Source organism: Cheilinus undulatus, linkage group 2, assembly GCF_018320785.1.
Source record: "Cheilinus undulatus linkage group 2, ASM1832078v1, whole genome shotgun sequence".
Taxonomy (NCBI): Eukaryota; Metazoa; Chordata; class Actinopteri; order Labriformes; family Labridae; genus Cheilinus; species Cheilinus undulatus.
The window spans coordinates 7,929,150-7,957,035 of NC_054866.1; the positions used below are offsets into that span (position 1 = coordinate 7,929,150).

A 27,886-nucleotide genomic window follows, 5' to 3' on the forward strand; every position below is an offset into this window, starting at 1 on the left:
GCTTCATTTTCAAAAATAACATAACATGGAATGACCCTTGCCTAACTAGTCAAGACTCTCCAACAGACATCACATTGCAGCAAAAGATAGGTTTCTATATTGTAGATAGAGCTATGACCTACAACTGTACAGCTGAACTGGAATACTAAATAAAATGTAAACAAGGTATTGAACTTTCCCTTCTGACTCAGTGTTCAAAAACGATTTCTAAGTAATAAACCATTCCCAGTATGTAAGTGACAGAAAAAAACTGAACCCTCCACTCCCATCCCTTCAATGGTTAACACTTTAGCAGTGCTTTTTGAAAATTTGCAACAAACAAGATGTAAGTTGACTATCTTTCTGTTAGTAAGGCAAAGATCCAGTATGTGAATAAGAGTGCAATTAAGAAAGCAATGGCAATAGTTGCCATTTTATGTGATTTATCTAGAAAAAAAAAACAACTAAAAACACCCAGGAGTCAGAACTTTATGAACATTATTACACTGGAAGCAGTTTGCAGGGTTATTATTTTTGTCTAGACTTTGACACCTCTGGGCTACAGCTTCATTTAATCAGGATAATGAGTTAAGGTTTACGCACATTGAATCAATTTTTAGTGCAATTTTGTTGCATGCGAATCAAAAAACACAGTGCTATGTTGTGTTAATCATGTTTGCGCACTGACTCCAAAGCTGTCTGTTTCTATCTTTGTTCTTTTTTTCCTGCATTGTTCAAATCATTGAAACAGGTGACAGACAATTCAGAGCAGCGGCTGCAGCTCCCTTTCTCTCTCTCGCTTGCATTGAAACTTCACTTTAAACACCGTCCTTTGCCCATTAACTATGTGGTTATCAACCATGGAACGTCATACAGCACCCATAAAAAGTATTGAACCCTTGAATGTTTTACCCTCTCATTGATTTTATAAATCAATCATGGTCAATATGAGTTGGCTGACACAAAAATATTACAAAAATTAATGTCAAAGTGAAAAGTGATTTCTACAAAGATATGTCAAAAAATATTTAAGGTGATAAGTGATTGCATAAATATTCACCTCCTTTAGAGTGACTGACCTATTGCAACAGAGGTCCAGCCAACCAGTGCTAGTAGTCTCACAGTTAGTGGAATGGAATCACCTGAGTGCAGTGAATGTGCCTCAAGTGATTGTACTAAAAAGACACCTGTGTCTGGAAGGTCTAGTCACTGGTTAATCAGTATTCCTGGCTACCATTACCCCATGAAGTCAAAAGAACACTGTGCAAATCAGAGAAAAGGTTATTGAAAAGTATAAGTCAGGGGATTGATACAAAAATATTTCTAAGGCACTGAACATCCCCACAGTTCAGTTAAATCCATCATCAAGAAATGGAAGGGATCCATGTGTGAATGTGTCAGTCTACCTAGATTAGGCTGACATCACATCCGAGTGACCGTGCAGTAAGGAGACTAGTGAAAGAGGCCACCAAGACACTTACGACTACTCTGAAGGAATCACAAGCTTCAGCAGCTGAGATGGGAGAGACTCTGCAGACAACAACTGTTGGCTGGGTTCTTCACCAGTCAAAGCTTTATGGGAGAGTGGCAAAGAGGTAGCCACTGCTGAAGAAAACTCAGATTCAATCTGGACTAGCTTTCACCAAAGGTATGTGGGAGACTCCATAGTCAAGTGGAAGAAAGTTCCTTGGCCTAATGAGTCCAAGATGGTGCTTTTTGACGCTATGTTTAAGCGACACTGCACACCACTTCAAACACACTATCCCCACTGCAAAGCAGGGTGGTGGCAGCATCATGCTGTAGGGATGCTTCTCAGCAGCCAGCCCTGGAAGGCTTGTAACGGTAGAGGGTAAAATAAATGCTTCAAAATAGAGTAAAAATCCTGAAGGACCATGTTTAAAGTCTGCACGAGAATTATTGCTTGGGAGAAGATTTATTTCTCCAGCAAGCTAATGACCTGAAGCATACAGCCAAACCTTCACAGAAATGGTTCCCGGCAGCAGGTTGTATCTGGGGCAGACAAGTCAAAGCCCAGACCTCAGTCTAAAAGAGAATTGGCTGGACTTGAAAAGAACTGCTCATGCCTGATCCCTGTGCAACCTGACAGAGATTGAGCAGGTTTGCAAAGAGGAGACTGAAATCCACACAGACTCAGTGCTGTGATTGTTGCAAAAGTACGGTAAATACTGACCTGAAGGGAGTGAATATTTATGCAGTTACTTATTTTAAATTGCATATTTTTATTTGACATTACTCTGTAGAAATATGTTTTCACTTGGACACAAAAGAGTTTTTTTGTACTTTTTTCTCAAAAAAGCCAAATCATATTGACTATGATTGACTTATAAAATCAATAAACAGGTAAAACATTCAAGCCCCCCACTAAGTTTGTGCTCTGCCATTTAAAAAAAGAGACAAAATTGAAAAAATGTCCTCCATTTTTCAGTTTGTGAAAATATCCTAAATAAATGAATGGCTCTGCCATTTTTAATTAGATTACAAATCCAAAAGAATCAGCTAACATTTACGGACTTGGTGTTCAAATGGCCTTTAGTAGTTTATCCAGATTTTTCCTTTTTCTGGAAAGCGGCTAGCAATGAAAGGGGGTGCAGGTAAAATTCTATCGCTACTGTAGATTGGACAAGCTTTAAAGTCACAGGGCCAGTCCCTCCATGCATACCGGAGGCCAGCAACCTCATCAGGATCCTTACACAAGTTGGCAAGTAACTGGACAGTGGTTTGATCCCAGTGCATGATGGAAGCTGGAACCCACTGAGACTTTGGTCCACATGGTTCACGACTCCCAGAGCAACAGATCTTGAGGTACAAACAGGCAAGAGGAAAAAAAAAATCACATGTTGAGCTTACTTACTTTGTTGCAAAAAATGAGATGCTGTAAGAGCAAATGTGAAAGTTTAATGGGCAAATAGTAACCTTAGACAGTAACCTTGCCAGCCTTACCTCAAAGATGTCCTCAGCTGGTTTAACAGACACGGTCTGGTCATAGGTCACGTTGACATACTTTTTATTGGACATGATACTTTTTGGGAAAGGTCCGAGGAAGGGCACATCCTCCTCATTATAAGCCACTGCTCTAGCTCCTAATGTCAGTCTGAAGGATACATCTAGTTTGTCTCTGGGATGGATTCTGAAAAAAACAAACAAAAAAACATCACAAACATTATTAATAAGCCATTTTACAGGTCCAGATAGTTTAAAAGTTAAAAATACATAAAACTTGGTTTTCTTATGCCTCAATGAGTATTCATTTGCTAGACATGGTCAGTTAAGAGTCTCCAATTAATCTCGTTAGCACCTTTTTGGTCTGTGGGAGGAAACCTGGGAATCCATGCATGCAGCAGGTGAACATGCAAATTTCATGCAGAAAGGCCCTGTCCAACCAGATTTGAACCAGGAATGTCCTTGCTATGAGGCAACAGCGCTGACCCCTGCAGACCATGCAGGAAGATCTAATCCAAATGTCTTACTTCCTTTATTTTCTTGCTCATTCCAGAATCTGTTTCCTCTCAGTCTTTAGTTCCTAAAAATCTATCAAGTTTGCCCCACACATTTCAAAACTAAATGCAGATCCCTTTTTTCTCACCCTACAGTCAGAGCACACATTTGTGCAAAGTTTGTTGTTACTGGTGTCCTGGTGCCCATGTCACCTTGAAATTAAATAATCTTAATCATGCCTTGATAACATTTGACATGTGCAGTTGACAGGTGTACCCAATGAAGTGATCAGTGAGGGGATAGTTAAATAACTGTTTCTATCCACATAGGGTCAAAGCTCCTTATAATTTTCTAAAAAAACTGCGTGCTACCAGCCTGTCCACAATCCCCTCAAGTACCACAAAAATCCGCCCCCTCTTTCTCCACCTTTCAGAAAATGTGCACTAAAACAAGCCATTCACAGATTTTCCCCTCATGATGTCATGTGGGGAGTTTGCATTATCCCCAGGTTCAGTTGGCCCTCCCCGCTTGGAAGAAAGCTCTGCCCTCCTCTTCTGATCTTCCTCAAAGCTGCAAGCTGAGGAAAGTACCGGGAGAGCCACATCCATTAAGCCACATCCATTTCCTGAGAGGGGCGGAGTCAGACAGTTCATGAACATTTAAAGCCACAGACACAGAAACAGCTCGAACTGAGAAGGGCTGAAACAGAGGGTTTTTTTTTTTTTAGACATACAGAAATCCAATACTGGGGTGTTTTTTAAGCAACAGTAACCACAGTCATGTTTTGGGGGACCTCTGACACCAATATAAACTTGCCTTAAAGGTGTAAAATATGCCCCCTTTAAACACAGAACTTACGTGCCGTAGGGCGAGGTTTCATCTGGTAAATCCATAGCCACCGCCATAAAGATTTTCTTCATCCGTGCATTAGGAACATAACCATAGTCTGCTGTCTGGTGCCAGCGGATGTTTGAAAAGCCGTCATCAGTGGAGTGTTTTTTGTATGTAGACAACTGAAAAGACGTGAAAGGCATGGATTACAGCAGTGCTTCTCAACTGGTCTAACCTTCAAGAGGACCCACCAGCAACTCATCAATGTGAAATTGTGACCCAACTTTCCAAAAGTTCTCCTCCACTCAAATGAATTTAGCAGATAAAGTTTCAGTCTGGACCTCAGAAGAAAACATGAACAAAAAGATAAGACAAAACAATTTACATTACAAAACCATTTTAAGATCAGGTTATAACAGAAACCCTGGAAGATGTGGATGCATGAACTGAATACACAGTACAGTGCCTAACAAAAGTATCTGATGCTTTTCTTTGTCTTTTATTGATTTTATTAATCAATGATGGTCTATATATTTGGGCCTTTTGGAGAAAAAAAAAACTCTAAATCAAAGTGAAAACAGATTTCTACAAATTAGTGTCCATTAAATAAAATATGTAACATAAAATAAGTGACTGCATAAATATTTAACCCCTTTAAAGTCAATATTTGATAGAGTCTCAATCAGGCTTGCACATCTGGACACTGCAATTTTACTTCATTCTTGTTTGCAAAACTGCTCAAGATTGGTCAGAATGCACAGGGATCAGGAACTGTCCTTTGCAAGTCCAGCTACAAATTCTCTATTGGACTAAGGTCTGGGCTTTGACTTCCCGCTCCATGTTTGCTTTAGGCCATTTCTGTGTAGCTTTTGCTGCATGCTTTGGGTCATTGTCTTGCTGGAAAAATACATTTTTCTCCCAAGCCATAGATCTCTTGCAGACTGAAAAAGAATATCCTGATGGATTTTTCAATATGTTGCCAAAATCGTTTTACCCTCTACCTTTACAAGCCTTCCAGGGCTGGCTGCCGAGATGTATCCCCACAGCGTGATGCTGCCACCACTGGGCATCACAGTGGGGATGGTGTGTTTGTGGTGACGTGCAGTATTTGGTGTCTGCCAAACAAAGAGTTTGTCTGGTGTCAACAAAGCACCATTTTAGTCTCATTAGCCAGCTCCCCAGCAAGTACAAAGTATGGTGTTACCAGGCCGTACTGTACCACCAGATGATGTGGCCTCTGAAAATGAGCCAGATCCCCTCCTCAGTGGTGAGCAAGATGGACGGGCCAGCAAACTTGTTCATCAGGAAATGGCTGGGGCTACCGAGATGCCTCTCAGAAGTAGGTCTCTTTGGCAGAAACACACTACACCTACCACTGCAATCGATCAGCTTGGGCTTCAAGCAAGAGAAGGCCCGGAGGGTGCTGGAGCTGAGGGAATCCACTGGCCAGGAAGAGGTCAACATGGCAATTGACAGGCTGAAGCACCGCGAGGTAATCGGCAGAGTCCAGGATGGGCGAGCAGGCCAAGGGAGGGGCGAGACACCCCTGTTCTGGTCAAAGGCCTCCAAGAGAGAGAAGAAAGCCATGGTGGTGGCAAGAAGCGAACAGGAATGCCTCAACATCAAGGCGGTATCTCAGAGCCGGCAAGAAGGTTGGACAACTTGGGAAGGAGTCACGGACAGGCCCCTGTCATGGTCTGATCTGTGGAGGATCCCCCAAGCCAGGCTCAGCTTCCTGATCAGGTAAACATATGACACCCTACTTGTCCTCGAAACCTCCACCAATGGTTTGGTGCTAAAGAAACCTGACCCCTTTGCAATACCACCAATGCAAACCTTCAGCACATCCTGTCAGGCTGCAAGACAGCTCCGTCCCAGGGCCGCTAAAGGTGGCAATACGATCTCGTACTGAAAAAACTGGCAGAGGTGGCAGAGTCCTGCAGACAGGAGGCCAACTGCAGACCCCTGCCCCAGCGAGACAGCCCATCCAGTTTATAAGGGCTGGAGAAAACATCAACCCCCCCCCGCCAGAGAGTCACAGCAAAAATCCTCTCATCCGACAGCCAGTGGACCATGAGGGTCGACCGCGGAAAACAACTACAGTTCCCGAGGGAGATCACCTATCATCGCTCCAGCCAGTCCTAATACTGTGGTCCAAAGCTTGCAAAACAGTCCTGCTCGTGGAGCTCACTGTTCCATGGGAGGAGGGGCTGGAGGCTGCCCATGAGCGGAAGCTCTCCAAGTACGCGGGCCTGGCGGCAGAGTGCAGGGAGGCTGGCTGGAGAACCATCACATGCCCTGTCGAAGTGGGGTGTAGGGGCTTTGTAGGTTCCTCAACTGCTCGACTCCTCTGCGACTTGGGATGCAGTGGAGTGGGGCTTTGCAAAGCCATTAAAGAGCTGGCAGAAGAAGCAGAAAGAGGCAGTTTCTGGCTGTGGCTAAGGAAGAAGCATAGGAGTTGGGGGCCAAATAACACCTAGGGCATCAGCAGGGGGTGGCAGGGAAATACCCCTGTCATCACTCCACCTCCGTGAGATGTACTGGGGTTAAAGGAGCGAAACATCAATGACCAGAGGTCCCCAGCTGATGACCCTTTTCGACCCATAGGTGTTTACACCTGCACAAGGCACCGGTCGAGGTGCGTCAGGCAGCGATGCCCAGCAGGCAGATCATCAGCCTGTTCCACTTAAAGACCATGGAGTCTCCCACAACCCTACTGGCAAAATCTAGTTAAGATTTAATATGAGTTTTCTTCAACAGTGGCTTTCTCTTTTCCACTCTCCCATAAAGCTTTAAATGGTGAAGAACCCAGCCAACAGTTGTTGTCTGCAGAGTCTCTTCAATCTCAGCTGCTGAGCAGCTGAGCATGAACATAAAGCATACTTTATGAAGTGAATCTCTCCCTCCTCTAACCACTTTAATTAGCAGCATGTCTGTGTCTGTCTGTCTTGATTTGCATGTGGAATTAAGAAGTTTTGAGTTATGAGAACTTCATGAATGAAATCAAAACATTAGTTCACTGTTTAGTAAATACACCTTATGAGTCCTCAAGTCAAAACATGAAGTTGTATTGAGAAGGATTGGTCTTAACTCCCAAAAAATGCCAAGTGGAGGGGGTTCAATATTACAGAAGTGAGTTTGGCAGATGAACTCACAACCTGTGGCAGCCTCCATAACAAGGCATGTTCTGTTACAGTAATAATAATTAAGAATTTCTCTGGCTTTAAAAGCTTCTGGAAATATATGAGATACTGTAAAACCTAAAACAAAATAATATGAACATAGGAATGGTTGCTTTTTAAATTAATACGGATATTTGGTTAAAAAATTCTAAATACTTTATCTTTAGATTTTACTCAGAGCCCTATAATGATACATTTAGGTACTTTTCTGGAGATCTTGGAAAATTATCCCAGTATCATACAGAAAGATAACAAGCTAAAAAAAGTTGAGATCTCAAGAAAAACATAATTTACCTGTTACAGGGAGCTAAGTGAAATAACATACATGGTTGTAAGTCTGCTTAGGGTTTTGAAATACCACAGTTTATTTTTCCAGGAACAAATTCTCAACCCACTCTTGGGTCTAAACCACAAGTTGACAACCACTGGATTAACTGATGCACTGGCAATTTAAAGGTTCTGATGCCTGCCTGCCAAATACACAGCCCCCTCTAGGCATCGCCTATGTCAGAAGTTTACTTCTTATTTTTTCATTTTTCACAAGTCTCATTAATTTGCTCATATACAAAAACTGTAAATTTCCACACACCTGAACAAATCCAAAGGGGAAGTCCATGGCAGTCTGCCCCCCTGAGCCTTGGTGAAACTTCATCCTCCAGTCATCGATCATGGCAGGGAAGGTACAGTTGTACTTGTCTTGATGGTATTCTGCATTCCTTTCACCTTCAGGTGGGAAAAGTCATTTTAAGATGAATGATGCACATGTGGCTCTACTTATCATCTACTACCTGAGCAGGTAGTCTTACCTTGGTACCAGAGGGCTCCTTTAATGGTCATGTTAAGCAGTGGATGAATCATTGAATTCCACAACACAGAATTTCCTAATGGACTGATGAGGAATTAATGTTTAAAAAGTAGCAAGTGTGATGTTAATGGAAGTTTTTTCTTCTTGGTTATTACACTGAACTGTTCGGAACAACAGACACAGAAGGCACAGAAGATATTGAAGAGTAACTAAACCACAGAGTTTCATGTGAGGTGCATATACTTCCAACATCGCACAGGTAATCCTGCTTTTGTGGACTTGATTAGTAACGTCAGTGTCAGAGTCCGTCATAATATATCAATGACAAATGGTCCTGACAAAAATTTGAATGTTAGCAACTTTCTTTTTGGGAAGCCTGATTTATTTGAAATCTTGTAAAAAGCACTACACTACCCACAATCGTTGAGTGTCAAAGTGATGTCTCCGGATGAGCCTGCTGTTACCAGCAAACTTAAGCTACTGGATGCAGAGGTGGAAAAAGTACACAGCCACTGTACTCGAGTAAAAGTACAGTTACTCTAGCTAAAATTTTACTTACGCAAAAGTACTTTACTTATTGGCAAGAAGTACAAGAGAATAGATCTCCAACCAGGTTGTTCAGGTTAAGCCACACCTCTGTAATGAAGTAAAATAAACAACTAAATTGACAGTGTCAGTTAAACTCATATAGGTACAGTTACATTTAACACTTTTACAATGTCTTTTGTGTGTATTGATCCACCCTAAATTTAGTCAAACTACACTTTTGAAAGTGTTAAAAATTTTACAGTATGACAGAGCTAAAGTAACTCTTGAAAATCTGTGGTAAGGTGGGTCTCCTCTGACAAGAACAAAGTAGAGAGTGAGGCTGCGAAATTAATCCAAAATTAGATTAAATCGCAGTATGGCCTGCAGCAATTTTCATATCGCAGAAGGTGCAATATTTCTTTGACGTAAAATTTGTGTTGAAATACCAGTTTTAAACTTTTTTTTTGCAGCAGAGATGTTATGCATGTCATATCATGCAATCAATCAAGTGCCATTTTTTTAGAATAGTCTCTTTTAGAATAATAATAGGACAAAAAATCCTATATTCTTAATTTTTCTACTTTTTTCTTATTAAATGTGAAAAAGACAAAAGAAACCCTCAATGCAGTAATTTATATCCAATTTGCAACATGAGTCCAAATTATCAGAATTTGATATTTTTAAAGAATTGTTCAGCCCTTGTTCAGGAATAAAAAAGGAATAATCACGTATCAAATTGCAATCAATACTGGGGGAAAAAATTGCAATTGAATTATTTGCCAAAATCGTTTATCCCTAGCAGAAAGTCAACCTCATAGCAAGGAAATGCGTACTAAAAGAGCACACTGTCTCCATTAGTAGGTGGGAACTGTAACTCAGTGGATAACTTCACTCATGGTGCAAATGTGTCTAACAACAAAGACCACAACGACTCATCAAAAACATGACCAAAAGAACCCCAGCAGGGATCACTGTCCAACAGGCAACATCCAACAATCATCTAAACAAATAAATACACATCTAAACACACTAACACAGGGCGTGATGGGCAACTCTGCCCATTCATCCCCACAGATTTGAAATCACTCTGGGTAGATCAATAATTCAAAAAACTCCAACAATGAAGACCTTTTCACTAAGAATGGAGTAAAAATTACACTTTAGAGTTAAATTCAACTCTGAAATGCTTAACCATGAGATGTGGAATCATTATCCTGCTATGTGCTGAAGTAGTCAACAGAGGGGGAAAAAGTTCAAGAGTATATTACTCACGTAAAAGTACAGTAACTCTGGTTAAAACTTACTTAAGTAGAAGTAAAAGCACTGGTTTAAAAATGTACTCAAAAATGTACAAGTATATGGAAAAAAAAAACCTACTCAATTACAGTAATCTGAGTAAATGTCATTAGTTACTTTCCACCCCTGAGTCGATGTTACTAAGTTGAGGATCATGGAAAAAGAGGGCGGACACGGTTTAGCTCTGTAGTGATGAAGCCTGACACTGAAGGCCACCTGCCTCCACATCAGCCAATAAAAAATTAAACTGAGTTGCCAGGGTTTAACCTGAAGAGGGCAGTCAATATGCATATTTCTGACACAAAATGTAGAAACTGCATGCTTAATTCAAAATTTGTACTCCATCTACTTAACAGTACCACTAAATACTCGTATATGCAGGTTTCCAACTATAGAAAGTGCTTTGGGTTTAGTTACTCTTTAAACTGTCTGACAAATGTGTCTAAAATTTTGATTTACACATGCATCAAAAATGGTTCAACATGCAGAGCAGGTTGCAGGTCAGCTTTGCTTATGTTATTTCTTACCCGTCCTCAGATCCTTCCAGTCCACACTTCTGCAGAGCCCCTGAAGATGACCAGGCCTCAACAGGCGTGCCCCCCCAACAGGACTCTACCAGCCCGATGGGGTACTTCAGGTTCTTGTTCATGATACGTCCAAAGAGCCAGCAGACTGCAGAGAAATTAGCCACTGTTCCTGGAAATGCAAGTCGGAAGAAGGGCATTCGTGAGCAAATAATGCAAAGATTGACGTGTTCTTTTTTAAATAACACTGACAATAAAATACAGCACTGCACTGATTTGTGCTGTAGCTAACAGAAGTTTTTAAGGAAAAAATACGCTTTTAGTTCTTTGAATGAATCTGTAGTATAATACCCCAAACCAAGCTGAAAACAAGGCTTGAAAAAATCATGAGCAAATAATGAATGCCTTGACATACTTTTTGTAGGCAAAGACCAGGGAATCTCCACGCCATTCAAATCAGAGAGCTCGGTTTTACTCTGGTTCAAGGCGGCCATAAAAACCCTCACATGGGGGAACTCCTCTACGTGGGCCAGTTCCTCTGATGCATTGAAAATCTGACAGAGAATCAAAATAAAAAGGAATCGTAAGCAACAGGATATGAAAAGACATACAAAGAGACCAAAAACAGATTATTTTAGTCTAACACGTTTAATAGAAAAAAAGAGATGGACAAAAAGAGAAGATGAGACAGAGGGGATGAAATACAACCAAAGGGTCTAGGCTGAAATTGAACCTTGGTTAATAAAGGTTCTGTCTGGACTCATGAGGTGCTTCTTCTATAGGCTAACCTACAGTTGAAACCAGAAGTTTACATACACTATATAAAAAGGCACAAACTTTTTTTTCTCACCATCTAACATTAAATCAGATTAAACTTTTCATGTTTTTTGTCAATTAGGATTACCAAAATTATTTCTATTTGCTAAATGCCAGAATAATGAGTGAGATCATTTTTAGACAATTTTTTATTATTCTCTTGAAAGTCAGAAGTTTACATACATTTCATTAGTATTTGGTAGCATTGCCTTTAAACTGTATGACTTGGGTCAAACATTTTAGATATGCTTCCACAAGCTTCTCACAATAGTTTGCAGGAATTTTGGCCCATTCCTCCTGGCAGAACTGGTGTAACTGAGCCAGGTTTGTAGGCCGCCTTGCTCGCACATGCCTTTTCAGCTCTGCCCATAAATTTTCAATGAGATTGAGATCAGGGCTTTGTGATGACCACTTCAAAACACTGACTTTGTTATCCTTAAGCCACTTTGTAACCAGTTTGGCAGTATGCTTAGGGTCATTGTCCATTTGGAAAACCCATTTGTGCCCAAGCTTTAACTTCCTGGCTGATGTCTTGAGATGTTGCTTCAGTATTTCCACATAATGTTCTTTCCTCATGATGCCATCTATTTTGTTCCTGGAAGCCAAAAAAACAACCCCACAACATGATGCTGCCACCCCATGTTTCACAGTTGGGATGGTGTTCTCAGGCTTGCAAGCTTTCCCTTTTTCTCCAAATGTAACGATGGTCATTATGGCCAAAAGTTCAATTTTAACATACATCAGACCACAGAACATGTCTCCAAAAACTAAGGTCTTTGTCCCTGTGTGCATTTGCAAACTGTAGGCTTTTTATGTTTGTTTTGGAGTAATAACAGTCTTCCTGGGAGAGTGGCCTTTCCACACTCTCACCAGCTTCAGCCAGCATCTTCACAAGGTCTTTTGCTTTTGTTTTTGGGTTGAGATGCACTTTTCGGACCAAAGCACGTTCATCTCTGGGACACAGAACCCGTCTCCTTCCTGAGCGGTATGATGGCTGGACATTCCCATGGTGTTTATACTTGCGTATAATTGTTTGAACAGATGAACGTGGCACCTTCAGGCATCTGGAAATTGCACCCAAGGATGAACCTGACTTGTGCAAGTCCACAGTTCTCTTCCTGATATCTTGGCTGATTTCTTTTGATTTTCCCATGATGTTACACGAAGAACTATTGTGTTTCAGGTGTGCCTTAAAATACATCTACAGGTGTGCGTCTAATTAACTCAAATGTTGTCAATAAACCTATCAGAGGCTTCCAAAGACATGACATCATCATCTGGGCTTTCCCAAATAGTTTAAAGGCATAGTAATCTTAGTGTATGTAAACTTCTGACTTTGAAAAAAGTAATAAAAATTGTCTAAAAAAATCCTTTTCTCATTATTCTGGCATTTAGCAAACAGAAATAATTTTGGGAATCCTAATTGACCAAAAGTTTAATCTGATTTAATGTTAGATGGTGAGAAAAAAAAGTTTATGTGCCTTTTTTTATAGTGTATGTAAACTTCTGGTTTCAACTGTACTTTATAACCTACTTATAAATAAGTCAATTTAGGCCGGCCACACACTACAGGATTTTAAGCCCGATTTTAGGCAAGATTTGACCCCCCTGATGATTGTGGGAGCGTATACCGACTGAAGCCTCATCGCAAACGATTATTTGTCAGAGTAGTCTGCATGTCTGTGGTGTCAACACAATTAATTTACTGCTCCAAATTGCATCGTAGCCTCCCAGACCCTGAATCGTAAATATCCGCTGACGGAGTACCCACAACAACCAATGAGAGCAAGCACACCGGGTAGCGTCACCAGATGGATCATACGCACTTTCCCCGCTCACAACCATAAACACAATCCAGTCAGGATTTCATCCTGAGTCTTTCCCTTGTTCTATGATTGTTGCCGCACCTGTAACACATGCCAGGACAGCCTGTTGTGGAGAAACAGCAAGACAGTATCGACAGACATCCGTGTTTTTTTTGTTTGTTTGTTTTTTTTCCTTAAGTCACGTGATCATGCAAGGTCGTAGGCAGGTCGGCAGGTGTGTGGTCTCCACTGATCTGACAATCTGGCTGAGTCGTCTAGTGTGTACGTTCAGAGGATTAAAGATGAAAAATCTTTGGAAATTGTCCTGAAGTCTGTGGTCTCTCACGGTTTTAAAATCATTTCAGGTTGAAAAATCGTCTAGTGTGTGGCCAGCCTTAAAAGATTCAAACTTGCTATGTTTAGTGTTTTTAAATCTTTACACTGCTTGTCTCCATATATCACTGATTGTTGTTTATGTCGCTATCAGATCTTTCAGGTCCTTAAATCTTTCTCTTTTTAATATTCCTCTTGACCCACACCAGCATCAGGGAGAGAGAGCTAAACTTTGGGACTCACTGCCTCTGGACACCAAAGAGAGTGTTTTTAAAGTAAACTAAAGATTATCTTTTAAACTGGCTTTTAACTTTAATCAGCATCTTTGTTTTACATTATCTGACCTTTACTGATTTCAGTTTACTGATTCCTAAATATTTCTGTAATCATGTTATTCTATTGTATCTTTTCATGTTTTTATTATTGTACTAAAGTTTATTTTATCTTTTATATATTGGCTGTTGAATTAGATCAGTCACTTTAAAAGGAACCCTGCATGATCAGACAAGTTTATCTTGTTGGATAGATATTTGTGTCTCTTATATGTATACTGAACTAAAAAACTAACTAGATATCTGCATTTTGAGTAATTTGAGTTTATAAAGTCATCACGAGGCTGCCATATTTTGGTCCACGCTGGTACTGTGGCGTCATCTAACCGCAGCACTCCTGACCGTTGCTATGCAGTAACCAGTTGTTCAGACTGGCAGTATGTTGTGCTGCTCGCAGCTGTTACCATCAAAGCTTTCATACCAGACATGAGTTTGCTGCATGTTGGCTTTGTCTTCCTGCTGTCAAAGCTATGTCATTCCTCCTAAGTTTTACCTCAATAAACCTTTCCTACAAGTGACTGGATTCAGTGTATAGTGGAAGCATGCCAGTAGCTTTTCAAAATAAAAGCATTATGTACAAATGAAGAGAGTTTCTCCAAAGAAATGCTACAGTGTAACAGAAGAATAAGTTCATAGGAAAGACAGACAGCTCACCTGCGATACAAAAAAGTACATGTTGCTCTGCCCTCCACACAGCCAAATATCTCCAAACAGCACATCTGTGAGCGTGGCTGTACTGCCATCTATGGCTGCGGTCACATTGTAGGGACCACCAGCTTCAACAGGGTCGAAGGTGACTTTCCAGATACCTGTGAAAACAGTAATTCAGTGGCTTTAGGGACATAGGAATTTGGGACACTGGGTTATGAATTAAATGTTTTACTAAAAACTTGTAGGCATTGAGAAACTAAGATTAAAGATGCTTCAGCAGAGGCTACACCAGACGATACTGATGAGACAAAGATGAACCTTTACCAAAGTGATGGAATGGCTAAAGTTTGAAGATAGAAAGGATCTGCTCATGATCCCAAACATCAGGTGCTTCCATTACACCCGAGCAGTGCCACAGGCTGATCGCCTCCATGCCACGCCGCATTGATGCAGTAATTCATGCAAAAGAAGGCCCAACCAATTATTGAAGGCATAGAAATGAACATACTTTTCAGAAACCTGACATTTCTGTTCAAAATATCCTTTTTTATTGATCTTATGGAATATTGTAATTTTTTGAGACACTGACTTTTGGGTTTTCTTATCTATAAGCCATAATTATCAACATTTCAAGAAATAAAGGCTTGAAATACTTCACTCTATGTGTAACAAGTCTATATATGGGTTTCACTTTCAGAAACAAGTGACAAAAAATATTGAACTTTTTCATGATATTCTAATATTTTGAGATGCACTAGAAAGTTTATTGGCCTGTTTATGTTAAACCTAAGTAATTCAAATGGATGGAAATTTTATATGCAATTGAAATATTTAAATCTTAAGAATTAGGCATAAATATTTCTGTGAGTGTGAAAAATACAAATGTATTCCCAATTTTACCCCAATAACCATGGAAATTGGGGAATGTTTAAAAATTTTTGATAAACCCTCCCCCCCTGAAAAATCCCCAAAATTTCAAGTACAATTCTGTATTTTTTTTTTTCTTTTTTTTTTGGGGGGGGGGGCGGATTCCCCCAACTACAGTCACCTGAAAAATTACAAATTCATTCACAGAATTCCAATGAAAGTACCTCTGAATTTCAAAGGAACTTCCTGAAATAGAACACCCAAAATTTCATGAAAATTCCTGAAAATTTAAAAGCCATTTCCGCCCAAAGATTTATGACCAAATCCTGAAAAAAAAAAAAAATACGTTTACCAAAATCCACATAGAATTGTGAATATTTTCAAACAAATTCCCCCAAACATAAAAAAAAATCTGTAATATTCCAGTGAAAATTAAAAAACAATTTAAGGAAATTCATCCTCGATTTTCCAAAATTCTCATACAAGTACCTCAGAATTTTAAAGCAAGTCCTTAAAATCAAAACCCCAGAATAAACAGACATGTCCCTCTGTGTATGAAATCAGTGGAAATTTGAAAGCAAATTCCACCCTAAACTTTAAAACCTAATTCTCAAAAAATAACAAACACATTTCCCCCAAAATCCATGGAAAATTGTTGAAAATTTTTAAACAAATTTCTCTAAATATCTAAATAGACAAAAAAAAAACAAAACTTAAATTTTAATGAAAATTTAAAAAAAAATTTGAAGGACATTCCCCCAAGATATAAAAACATATAAACATGTCCACCAAAATTTCATAAAAATTCTGAAAATTTAAAGGAGATGAGTTCCACTCAAAGATTAATAACCAATTTACCATTAAATTTTCCCAAAAATTGACAAGAAATCATAACAAATTCCCCCAAACATCCCAAAAAATTGCTCAAATTTCAAAGAAAATTCAGGAACAGTTTGAAGGAAATTTCCCCAAGATTTCCAATTAAATTCCCCCCAAATTTACAAATATATTCCCCAGATTCCAATGAAAATATCTCAGACTTTCAAAGAAACCCCCTCAAACACCCCAAAATATACAAACATGCCCCCCTATATTTAATGCAAATTTCCTGAAAATTTAAAATAAAATTTCCCCATGATTCCAAGAAAATTACTTAAGTTCCCTGGAAATTCCAGACAATTAGCTCAAAAATGTTAATAGCTGAATTTAGCTCTGTGTTGTAGGAAAAGCCAAAATGTAATGTCCCCATATGTACATGCAGGGTCTCAGGAGGATAAATAAAGTATTAGAATTCAAACATTCTCTATAGTCCTAGAGATATTTGTCAAATCAGGACAAACTTCTTACCATTCATGTCTTATAGGTAACACCAAGCTGAGGGTTAGAAAGGTTACACAACAAAAGCTTTGAGTTTGGCTCCCCTGTGGTTGAAAGCAGGAAGTTTCCACGTGACAACAACAGTCTGTACTGACCTTCTGTCACAGAGACAGATGAGGCTTTCTGTTTTGTTGGTCCTGACAAGAAGACGGTGACCTGGGCATCTTCAGGTCCGTAGCCCCACAGCACCGCCCTCTCTGGAGCCTTCTGCAGCACCATGTGATCTCCATAATAGGAGGCAAAGCGCAGGGTACCATCTAGGAACACAAATGTTTGGGTTTTTTAGCAGTTCAACCTATATAAAACACTATTTTTGTTTAAATTACAAAACTGAATGTGGAATACAAGGTGAGGAATACTGCATACAAACTTTATGAGCATGTACCAGAATCGTCCGGAATTGAAATGGCTTTTGTGACAGATACAAACATAACAGTTAAATAGTCAGCCCTCATCTGGACTGACACCGTCAGAGACCATAGTAATGACCCACTTTAATAATAACACATTAGGCTTTACTCACCAGTCTCGTGATAAGAAGCTAAAAGCAGGAAAAGCACTAACAGAGGTACAGCCATGAGAAGGAAATGAAAAACGTAACTAAATCGTTGAGCAGCTCCGTCAGAACAAGTCATATCAGTGTAGCTGACATGCTAAATGTGAAAGCAGGTTGAAGTAAACACTCTCTGTTATTCTGCCCAGCTGCTGAGCCGAAATCTAATTGTTCCTGTTGACGCTTGACGGCAAGACATAGCTTTTGTACACGCAGATGTCGCCTGATGAATGCTTTGGTCGATCACGGAAGCACGGGCGCCATTTTGGAGAGGGGTTAAAGTTGAGAAAAGTTATTAACTTTTAAATCAACGTCTGCGGTATATCCACAATTAAATCATTCATAAAATAAAATGAGCATGGTTTCCCCGCTGTTTGTTTAATCTCAAACCTCAGACATCTCGGACCTATTTAAGTCAACGGTGCAAAAAGGGGTAGATGTTGCAAAAAAGAATTATTTTTCCTGTAAGTATATTATATAAAACAGCCTTCATCCACTGAGAAAACAGGTCTGTAGGTGAGACACACTTTTTTTTATCTTTGTTTTAAGCTCTGCAAGATGCTGACTGTCAAAAAAAAACAAAAAAAAAAAAAACGAAGGGCTGTCCCATTCCTGTTTCTACCACTTCAAGTCCTTGCAGCGTCTTGCACGCAATCACTTTCCAGGAGCAGTCAGTTAAGTCAATAAGAGCAGAGGGCTCAGGACCTTTCAGTTGGATTTAATTCTCATGGAATAAAAATCCAGAAATCTCCTCAGTTTGTGTTTACCAAAGACCTTATTTCAACATTTCTGCTCATGTCTACGACAAATACATCAGCTGTAAATATTGGCTATAGATGTTAGGGCTGGGCAATTAATTGCAAATTAGATTATATTACAATATGGCATGCTGCAAGTTTCAATTCACAGACGGTGCAATATTCCTTTAACCTGAAATATATCAAAATACCAGTTTGATCAGTCTTTTTTATGCTCTCAACATCATGCAAACATTCAAGTGTCAAGCTAAATTAGATGGTCCGTTGACAGATAAAATAAACAGTTACATTTTTTTGTTTCAAATATACATACAAAAACATACATACATGTATGTATGTTTGTTTTTTTTTAATGAGGGAAAGCCTTGTATAATTTAAACTCATAACTTAACATTGTTGTTTTTAATGATGATTTAGAGACCCAAAAGGTGTTGAGTGCGTAAATGGAAAATACTTTTTCACAATGCCAAGTATTCTGTGTTACAAATCCTTTTTGTGATTAGTCTTTTGACATATTCTAGTATTTTTAATGCTTGTTTTTGTGAGCTGTAAGCCGTAATCATCAAGATTAAAACAAAGAGGCTTGAAATATTCTCTTTGTGTAATAAATCTACAATATTGTGGATTTTTTTTCTGAGCTGCAATTGTAAAGCTACAAACCAGTCAGTTATTAAAATGATTTAATCAACATTGTGATCATGCTCATAGCTCCTGCCTGTTAAATGTTGATAAGACTCTTAGAGATGTGTTGCAGAAAATGAGAAGTAATCCTCCTGTTTGTTTCTTTGATAATTCCTATAATTTGCTGCACTTGTTGTTTTCAGAAAACTTCATTTGTCATTCAGCAGTTTTAGTGTTAGATCTGTCATTGTTCTTAGATTGTCTTCAGTTTTTTTTGCATCAGTCATTTATTACCAGCACCAGCACAAGCTTCAGATCATTTGTGGAAACATAACATCGCTGAACCTCAACCTGACTAACTGAATCAACCCCAGATCCTAACACTGCCCCCACAGGCTAGTCTGGTAGGCACTACAAGGAATGACTGCGGCATCACTTCCTCTACCCCTGTTCTCACCCTGATATGGCCATCCCCTTGAAAACAGGGTAAATCTGGACTCATAAGATCACATGATCCTTTTCATGACTCCAGCATCCAATCTTTAACGGACCTAGCAAACTGAAGCCTTTTTAAATCAGCCTTACAGATGAGTAGTTTTCTTAAACTGTCAATCTAAATCCTTTGAGTTCTTGTAGCATTGTGTCTGTGGAACTGCTCTTACTTTCACCCATAAACAGAATACACCAAATGTTTATTTGCTCTTCAAAGACAATCATTAATCACTTAAAAATAATCCTTTACCACTTTCCTTCCAGTTTTTAACAATGAGCTTTAGGCATTATTTTTGGAGTTGTCTTTCCAAACTTTTATCAGAGCCATATTTATTATTTATTTGAAATTATTTAACCAGGAAATGCTCATTGTGGATTTCATTTATAAGACTTTCCAGGCTAAGCACAGATAACATAAAAAAACAGAACAATTACAATCCCACGAAAACCAAATCCAGAGTCACAGAACAGAAAGTCTTTAGTCAGAACATCTAAAACCTGAGGAATCCTCCTCCAGTGCCTTCAATCTACTTTTTTACCAAATCATGAAACTGTGCTGTCTTTGAGGGATTTTCCACTCTAACTTGATGATAAAGCAGGTTAGTCAAACAATGAAAAGTTTTAATGCTATATTTATGCAGTTAATTGCATTTAATTACTCCTTGGTTGCATTTTGAAATCCTGCTTCTTTCATTTAAAACTTTTTTTTTGGTAATATTTTTTTATCATTGACTTCCTGGTTGGATAAAGACCTGTTTTTATGCTGCGATAGAATAAGGAACTTTAGGTAGATTGAAGTTTATGATACAAACTTCACCATAAACAAAGGGAACATCTTAAGAGTTGAAAGGGAACACAAAAAGATAAATATTAGATATTACAAGATGCAGATAACCTCTGACTTGTCCACTGAGCTCTCTGTGAGTTTTTTAATTATGTGAGGCATTAAGGAGAAGTGTTGGACTTATTTGATGTCAAATCAGGGCTGCATGGCAGCACAGAGGTTAGCACTATTGCCTCACAGCAAGAAGGTTTCTGGTTCATTTCCCAGTCAGGGCCTTTCTGTGTGGAGTTTGCATGTTCTTCCCATGCATGTGTGGGGTCCTGGTGACTCTAGAGTGAATGTAAGTGTGCCTGGTTGTCTGTCTCTATATGTCAGCCCTGCGATTAACTGGTGTCTGATCCAGGGTGTAGCCCACCTCTCGCCATTGGCACACCCAGGGTACACCCTCCAACCCCCCATGACCCAATGGGATAAGCAGGATATAAAATGGATGATGACCTCAGATCTTGTGAGGCCAAAATTTTAGGAATGCAATGAGGGTTTTTTTTTTTTTTTCTGGTCAAATTTGGCACAATGCTTCTCTTGGACTTGAAGGTTTCCCTGGTCAAAGGTCATTATATTTACACATCAATTTGACCCCTGGACACCTAACTAACTCTGTGATCTGAAGTTTATTTAAAAAAGAAATGATGAAATAAGATTTCTACCAATGACACCACCACAGAAACCATTCCCAGCTCTTCTTCTTTACTGATCACTCTGTCTCATTATCTTACATTTGTTTATCTACTGGAAGCAGGTAACTGCAAGGCAGTACTTCTAGTCTTTGCTCACTGCAGGCCTATAATAGTTTGACCCTGATGAAACAGAATCACATCTTTTCCATGACCATTTGATATGCAGTTAGAGTTAATTGGCTACCACCTGAAACATGAATCACTGCAGCAATGATCCATTGAAAGACTTTGAACAATATGCTTAGCTAAATCCAAATGGGGACTTTTTTTGTTGCCAGGAAGTGCATGGTGGATTTTGATGTGCTTTTGTTGTGCCTTTCATGTCTTGCCAGGTGTTGAAAACAACAGAACTCAGAGATTCACTCATATTTAATTTCATTTTCAGGTTTTTACTGAAGTCACTGCTGCAGTACCAGACTTTCTCTGAAGGAGAGATACTGCCAACACCCAGCACAAGCTCTCACCCTGCTGTTCCACCAGTGGCATTAAGTGCAGGTCCTGCTGGGGGTTCAGGCCAATCTGGGGGACACAACCATGCATCAGTGGGCTCAACAGGGGAAGAGGGACCTCTTAAAAAACCAAAGAAGGAAAGGAAAGAGCGAGGCCGGGAAAATGGAAAAGAGGAAAGTGAGTGCTGTTTAATTTAAGATTTATAATAAAACCTGATAGAATTCTGCAGGTTTACATTTGTTTTTGCTGACAGTTTGGTCATTATTTTATTCTCTTGTGTTTCTCAGTTCCAAAAAAGATGTCAAAGAAGAGAAAGCTCGCAGACGGTTCTCGGAAGCTGGTGCAGCCCATCCCTCTGGACTCATGTGGCCGTCCTGTCTTTCCCATCGTGCTTGGGGGTTTAACCGTCTACAGTCTGGGAGAGGTCGGTGTCTGACTTTACCACTGAAAAGTCCCTTAGATAACTGTTAGCATGGCTCTCCTCTTGCTATGAATAATCCATGCATCAAACACTCACTGTGCAGTTTATTACATATACCTTGTTAGTTAGGGGTTGCAGCCCCGTTTACCTTCAGAACTACCTTAATTCTTCACTGCATGGATTCAACAAGGTGCTAGAAACATTCCTCAAAGATTTTGATCCACAGCAACATGATAGCTTCACGAGCTGCTGCAGATTTGTCAGCTGAACATTCATGATGTGAATCTCTCATTCCACCACATCCCAAAGTTGAACTACTGCATTGAGATCTGATGATTGTGGAGGCCATTGGAGTGCAGTAAACTAATGTCAAGCCCAAGTTTAGGATTTCAGCTTTGTGACATAGCTCTTTATTATGCTGGTCAGCAACTATATTAAAGCAGACTGTGGCATTAAAACAACTCTCTGTTTGTACTAAGGAGCCAAAACATTGCCAAGAAAATATTCCACACACCATTACACCCCCACCAGCAGCCCTAACTTTTAATTTATGGCAGGAATGAACCATGCTTTTGTGCTTCTCATGCCCTTTTGTTTAAATTTTGTGGCAGAAATCAAGACTCCTTTAGACCAGGAAGCATTTTTCTTATCTTCAGCTGTTAAACTCATGCTAAAGTTTCACATGTTTTGCATTCAGAGAAGCTCCTCTCCCTCAGTTGTAAATGTCAGACCAGCCCTTCAGGACCAACAACAATGCCACATTTAAAGTGACTTAAATCAGTAGAAGTAACACTGCAGCTGTTCACTTCAGCAGTAGGAGATGCAAAAAGAATGAAATTTCAGTGTGATCTACTCACTGTTAAGTGGAATAAAGTAAAAAAAAAAACAAGAAAGAAGAAAAACATGGGTTCTGGGAAAAAGTGGCTCCCAGACAGGGACTGTGAGGAAATTTAACAGATCAGTAAGTCACAATAATTACAGACTTCAATTCAGTTCTCCACATGTGAAACATTAATGTCATAATTAGAGAATTTGATTTTAAGGGGACATGGAAACCAGGATACCAAACTGATTCAGACTTTTCTTCAGAGATAAGAAAGTCTAGAGTGTCAGGTGATAAAGTACGGCAATGAAAAGTCTATTTACATTCACCAACCACTTAATTTGATATTCTTGCTCTACTGCAAACATCTTATCAGCCAATCACCTGGCAGCAACCAGTGCATGAAGGCATGTTGACATGGTGAAGCGATCCGCTGAGGTCCAAAGCGAGCAACAGGATGGGGAAGAAAGGAGGTTTACTGATGTGCATCCAGACTGGTTTGAGCTGATTGAAAGGTAATTATAACCCAAATAGCCTTGAGGCAGATACACTGTAAAAAGCAACATCCATTTTACTCATAAACATTGAGTTGAAATTACTCAGTTCTTCTTAACCTGTTCTAAATACTTATTATAAACAAGTTAATTGTACTTCTTGGCCATAACAGCAAAAGGGCTTGATTTACTTAAGTTTACTTAGTTTAAAAAAATTAAGTAAAAAGGGGGTATAATTAAGTTGTGTTAACTTAAAAATCCAAAACAGCGATTTGAACTCGATTTTTATGAGCTGATAGAACTTATTTCAGTTTTAAGTGAACAGTACTCAAACAATTTAAGTATTTTTTGTTATAACTCATATTATTTGAGTTGTGGCAAATCTGCAGTTTTCCCAGAATGCCTTTGGGCACTAAACCTTTATGCACTCTGTTTGCTGCAGCTGTCTTTGCCAGGACACTTTTGAAAAAGAGATTTTTAATCTCAATGAGGTTTTCTCCTGGTTAAAAAAAGGTGAAATAAGATAAATAAATGCAATGCACCATGAGTGAAGTTGCTGTCTCAATTAAAGATGTCCCACCCATAGGGGGGTATTGAAACTGTTATCAGCATCAGTGAATGTTGAATGGCACAGTCACTGATGAAGTGGGTCACCAACAGTCATTGTTGCAAATGGTGGCACAGTATAGTCCACCTTAGGTGAAATGATGATGAAACTTTTGTACTAGCTGATGTACTAAGGTAATCAGTTTTGTCAGATATTTTGAGTGCTCTTAACTTATCAGTGTTTACAATGCACTAAAAATGTTAAGTATTACACACTCAAAGTAGATGATTTAGGCTAAGTCCTGCAAACTTAAATTAACGTTTGAATCTCAGTTGTGAAAACTTAAAATAATTGATTTTAAGCTAGTAGTGAATACTTAAATAGTTCAAGTAGAACAAGTACTGCACACTACTAACAAACAAGTTTTTTTAACTCACAAAAGTCAAGTGTAGTTTACTTGTTATTTTTGAGGCAACGACTTTCCATAATTTTTTTAAGTAAGCTCAACTAATTTTTTCTTACAGTTTAGGCTGCAGGACCAGAAGACAACACTGGGCGACACTACTGCCAGCTACAACAAGAGTACTGAGGCTATAAATCACATGGGCTCACCAACATTGGTAAGAAGAAGATTGGAAAATGTTATCTGGTCTGAAAGGTCTCAATGTCTGCTTACCACAACATCTGAATGGTAGGGTCAGTATTTGGCATTGACAACAGACCACCAACATCTATGGCTTGTCCTTCTTCCCTATGCTGATGCAACAGTTTCCAAAATACTCATACCAGCCTGTGTGGCACCAACTAACACAGCACATTAAAAGTCATTTAAATCCCCTTTCTGGTGCTCGGTTTGAACTTCAGTCCATTGCCTTGATCATGTCTACCTGCTTGATTACATTGATTTGTGGCCATATGATTGGCTTATCAGATATGTGTTTATGAGCAGCTGAACAGGTATGCATAATGAAGTGGACAGTGACTATACATGTTGTTTGGACTGCATTGGAGTAGAAATTATTTAACCAATGTAGCCCAAAGAAACTCGACACATAGAGCACTTTTAATTATTTTTCATATAAGTAACTTTTCTTTTCTTTTCAAAATAAATTATCATTATTTTTCATTGTTTATACTTATTATTAACATTTACCAGAGCTTACTGGGGATTTTAATTATTTCTAAATGTATTTTAAATTCCTCCTTTGTTTTTTAGCTACCGGTGGATACGTTTTGAAGTGTGCCGCCCCGGAGATGGCCAGGTTCCTCACAGCCTATCAGAGGATGATGCTTCAGTCAACTTTGAAGCCTACCAGAGACACCAAGGCTTTGATGAGAACATCAAGACTGAGCACATAACAGGTTAGTTAAATGTTACTATTATTCATAAAAGCGATATTCTCATTTATTTTTATGTCTGAAATTTACAGGATCCCGATGATTAACATTAACAATACTGGAATATTGCTACAATAATAGTAAAAAATAAATGAAATTGCTACCTTTTTTGATACCAGAGCAACAGAAAGGGTCTGTAAAGCACCCAAAAGTGGTTAATTCTGCTATTTTTGACTTCCATCCCTTACATTAGAAAGGGTCACTTACCACATACCAAAACTGGGCACACTACTGATATTTAGAAAAAGCAAAAGAAGATCTTACAAATCAAGTAAAGTCCAAATAAAATACTACCTCTTAATCATAGTAAATATTTCAGAGGATGTGTATGCAATGATTCTATTCTCTGTATCGTCTTAGTTCTCCTAATTAGGACATTTTATGGATGTCAGTGTTTGTGCTGAGGTGTGAAGCTGTCTTCAGTCTGCAGGTTAAGACATAAAGAAAAACTTAAAGCAGGTTTGTACAAACTTTTTCCACGTACAAAAATATATCAGGATGGTTTCATAAGCTTCACCTTGAGGATAGTACAGTTAGTAAAAACCAACCTTATGATGGTTAAGGTATGATTAGTCATTGTGTATGGTTGAGTGGCTAGTTAATGGCTGACAAGGCAAATTATTGTAAGGATTTTATCATTTTAAATCAAATTATTGTTATTATTTTGGTTGCCAAATGTTTTCCATTTACAATGTTGTCTTCATTTAGTCACAAAAAACTCAAATCAATAAATTCTTTTTGTCAAATTGTTAGTTTACAGAATTAGTATGATAGCACTGCTTTGTGCTGAAACCAAGAAGTACGATACAGTCAAGCACAAGCTTCATGTTCACATGGGGGCCATATTTCATTTAATGTTTAGAATTTGCTGCTGGCCAATCAAAAATGGACCACAGCCCAAAGTTTGGACCCCCCTGACTTAAAGAGACTTCTTTCCATCTGCAGCAGACCCTAGCGTTAACATTAGAATATTGATGAGCTCTTTCTAAGTTCTTGTTGTGTAACTGCTGGGATTCTTGACTAGATATACCGGTATGTAAACATCACCAAAGTGAAGTTCTGGCCAAGACTTCTCTGTTTTTGGTTATTGATATATTGACCCTGGTACTGCAGAAGGGCTCAAAGTAACTAAAAAGATGGTGCTGGAACTCCACATAGAGATCCCTTTCTCGCTGTCTCTTCATGCTTTTTGTTGAATTTCCAAGCTGCACTGTGTTGTGCATTAGAAAAGGTCATTCTATTTTGTCACTACAGGGCTCGACAGTGCGAGTGTTTCACTCGCATTTGCGCCTAAAATAGGTGTGTGCGAACAGTAAAAAATATTTAGGGGCACATGTGCACATAAAAAATCAGCCGAAGGAGAGAGCCACCCAGGGGGCCCTTACTTTGAGCGTTTCTTTCTTCTCTGACTTTCTGTCCATCAGACTGGTTTGTGTGTTTTATGTTTTGCTTTTATACTGTGAAGCGCTTTGGTCAACCCTGGTTGTTTTAAATGTGCTATATAAATAAAGCTGAATTGAACTGATTTGAAGTGGACTGGTTTGGTTAACGCTTTTGCCCTCCTAGCACCGCACTAAACATACAACTGAAAACTGTTAATAAGAGCCATTAAATCATACTTTTCCCTCTGGATTTTGTTATAATAACCTTTCTCATCCCAGGAACTGCTACACGATGCATCTGCAGTGAAATGCTAACTAAACATCAAACTGTTAGATCATCTTAGAATAAAACTGTTCTCTCCTACAGTACTCACAGTATCAAAGTGCTGGCTTTTAAAGTTAAAAAAACGTTTTTTTATCAATAGTTTGAGATTTTTGTTAGATCTGCTGTGTCAAAGCATCAACAGTGACCGTTCTTTCTTTTTGTTCTTCCTCAGGACAGATGGCGCAGTCTCCTAGCTCCTCTCATCAGCATCACCTCATGTCCCCCACCATGAAGCCCTCTGCTTCATATTTCAGCCCCTGACAGTCTGCTGAATTAAGACATCACATGAAGGCAACACCCTTTGATATTTATTCATTTTTACAGGATTTAGTGTCTTTCATTTCCCGTTTTTGTTACAGGAAGTTGAATCAATTTTGTTCACTGCATGTCACCATCAGGAAGCATCACAGCATTAGTGTGAACATGTGCTACAGCTTAATATTGATGCTTTTAAACTGGATGTTGCTGAGTTTGCTTTGTACTCTGTGCCAAAAGCAACATTAGCCCAACATATCTGTATAAAAATGCATTTTTACTTTCTACATATAAACATTAATGTTTGATTTAAAACTGAGTCCTTTCATTGAGTCTCTAACAGATTATTTGAACAAATAATCCTTAAGTTTGTGGTGTCAATACAGTTATCCTGCTGTGTTGGAGTTGGAGTCTACCTGATATACAATCTTATATCCAACAGCTGATTTTTAAAATTCCAGATTAGGCTTTATTGGATGTAATTCCCACAGTGAGAGCAAGCAGACCAAAAAAGCTTTACCTACTGGATATGTTACAGCTCACAAACATGGCCGTTAACAACTGTGCATCAAGCCAAAGTGAAAAAATGGACAGAAGACATGTTGCTGCCATAATTCAACAAGCAGGAGTGTTATTATATTGTCTTAAGACATACCACAGTAGGGCTGACCATGCCGATCATCCTCCATATGTTTTTCTTCTGAAGTCACATTTGATAATGCAAGTTTCTGTGGAGTCTCCACTGGGAAACTACAAACGTCTGGTACAGTCCTGTGCATTAGTTTCAGGCATGTAGGGTGCTAAGGATTCATCACAGGAACGACATACCACAACCCGGGGCTAAAGAGGTGGGCAGGGGTGGCCAGAGTTAAGCTCGTCACATCGACACACATGCTGCTCAGCAGCCAAGCTCAAAGGCATCTCTGACCTCTCTCTTCACACCTGGTATTACGCCTGGACACCGGCAGTGGTTTTTGAGCCCTTGGGACATTCACAACAAGACCAGGGGCTTGTGACAACCCTGCTACCTGGGTTGACGGTAGGCCCGGGGTTCTCAATGTGGG

The 27,886-nt window shown here is 39.2% G+C and overlaps 2 protein-coding genes across 4 annotated transcripts; one reads left to right on the top strand and one right to left on the bottom strand.

The window, feature by feature from the left end:
- Positions 1-1,541: 1,541 nt before the first annotated feature.
- LOC121525102 (sialate O-acetylesterase-like) lies at positions 1,542-17,578 on the bottom strand. Its single transcript, XM_041810889.1, has 10 exons — positions 17,306-17,578; positions 16,878-17,039; positions 14,542-14,696; positions 11,017-11,155; positions 10,605-10,773; positions 8,255-8,337; positions 8,038-8,171; positions 4,294-4,448; positions 2,941-3,127; positions 1,542-2,796 (listed from the first exon to the last, which is right to left on the bottom strand). The coding sequence occupies exons 1-10, from the start codon at positions 17,415-17,417 to the stop codon at positions 2,530-2,532; spliced, it is 1,563 nt and encodes a 520-aa protein (XP_041666823.1). The 5' UTR covers positions 17,418-17,578; the 3' UTR covers positions 1,542-2,529.
- Positions 17,057-27,055, top strand: LOC121525105 (transforming growth factor beta regulator 1-like). Of its 3 annotated transcripts, XM_041810903.1 has the most exons (6): positions 17,057-17,130; positions 21,113-21,354; positions 21,465-21,601; positions 23,987-24,082; positions 24,679-24,824; positions 26,740-27,051. In XM_041810903.1, the coding sequence occupies exons 1-5, from the start codon at positions 17,117-17,119 to the stop codon at positions 24,697-24,699; spliced, it is 510 nt and encodes a 169-aa protein (XP_041666837.1). In that variant the 5' UTR covers positions 17,057-17,116; the 3' UTR covers positions 24,700-24,824; positions 26,740-27,051. The 3 variants fall into 3 exon arrangements, 2 of the variants coding, with proteins under 2 accessions (XP_041666837.1, XP_041666847.1); XM_041810913.1 differs by lacking the exons at positions 23,987-24,082; positions 24,679-24,824; positions 26,740-27,051 and adding an exon at positions 22,798-22,860; XR_005993197.1 differs by lacking the exons at positions 17,057-17,130; positions 21,113-21,354; positions 21,465-21,601 and adding an exon at positions 22,864-22,936 and having other exon boundaries at positions 26,740-27,055.
- Positions 27,056-27,886: the final 831 nt, after the last annotated feature.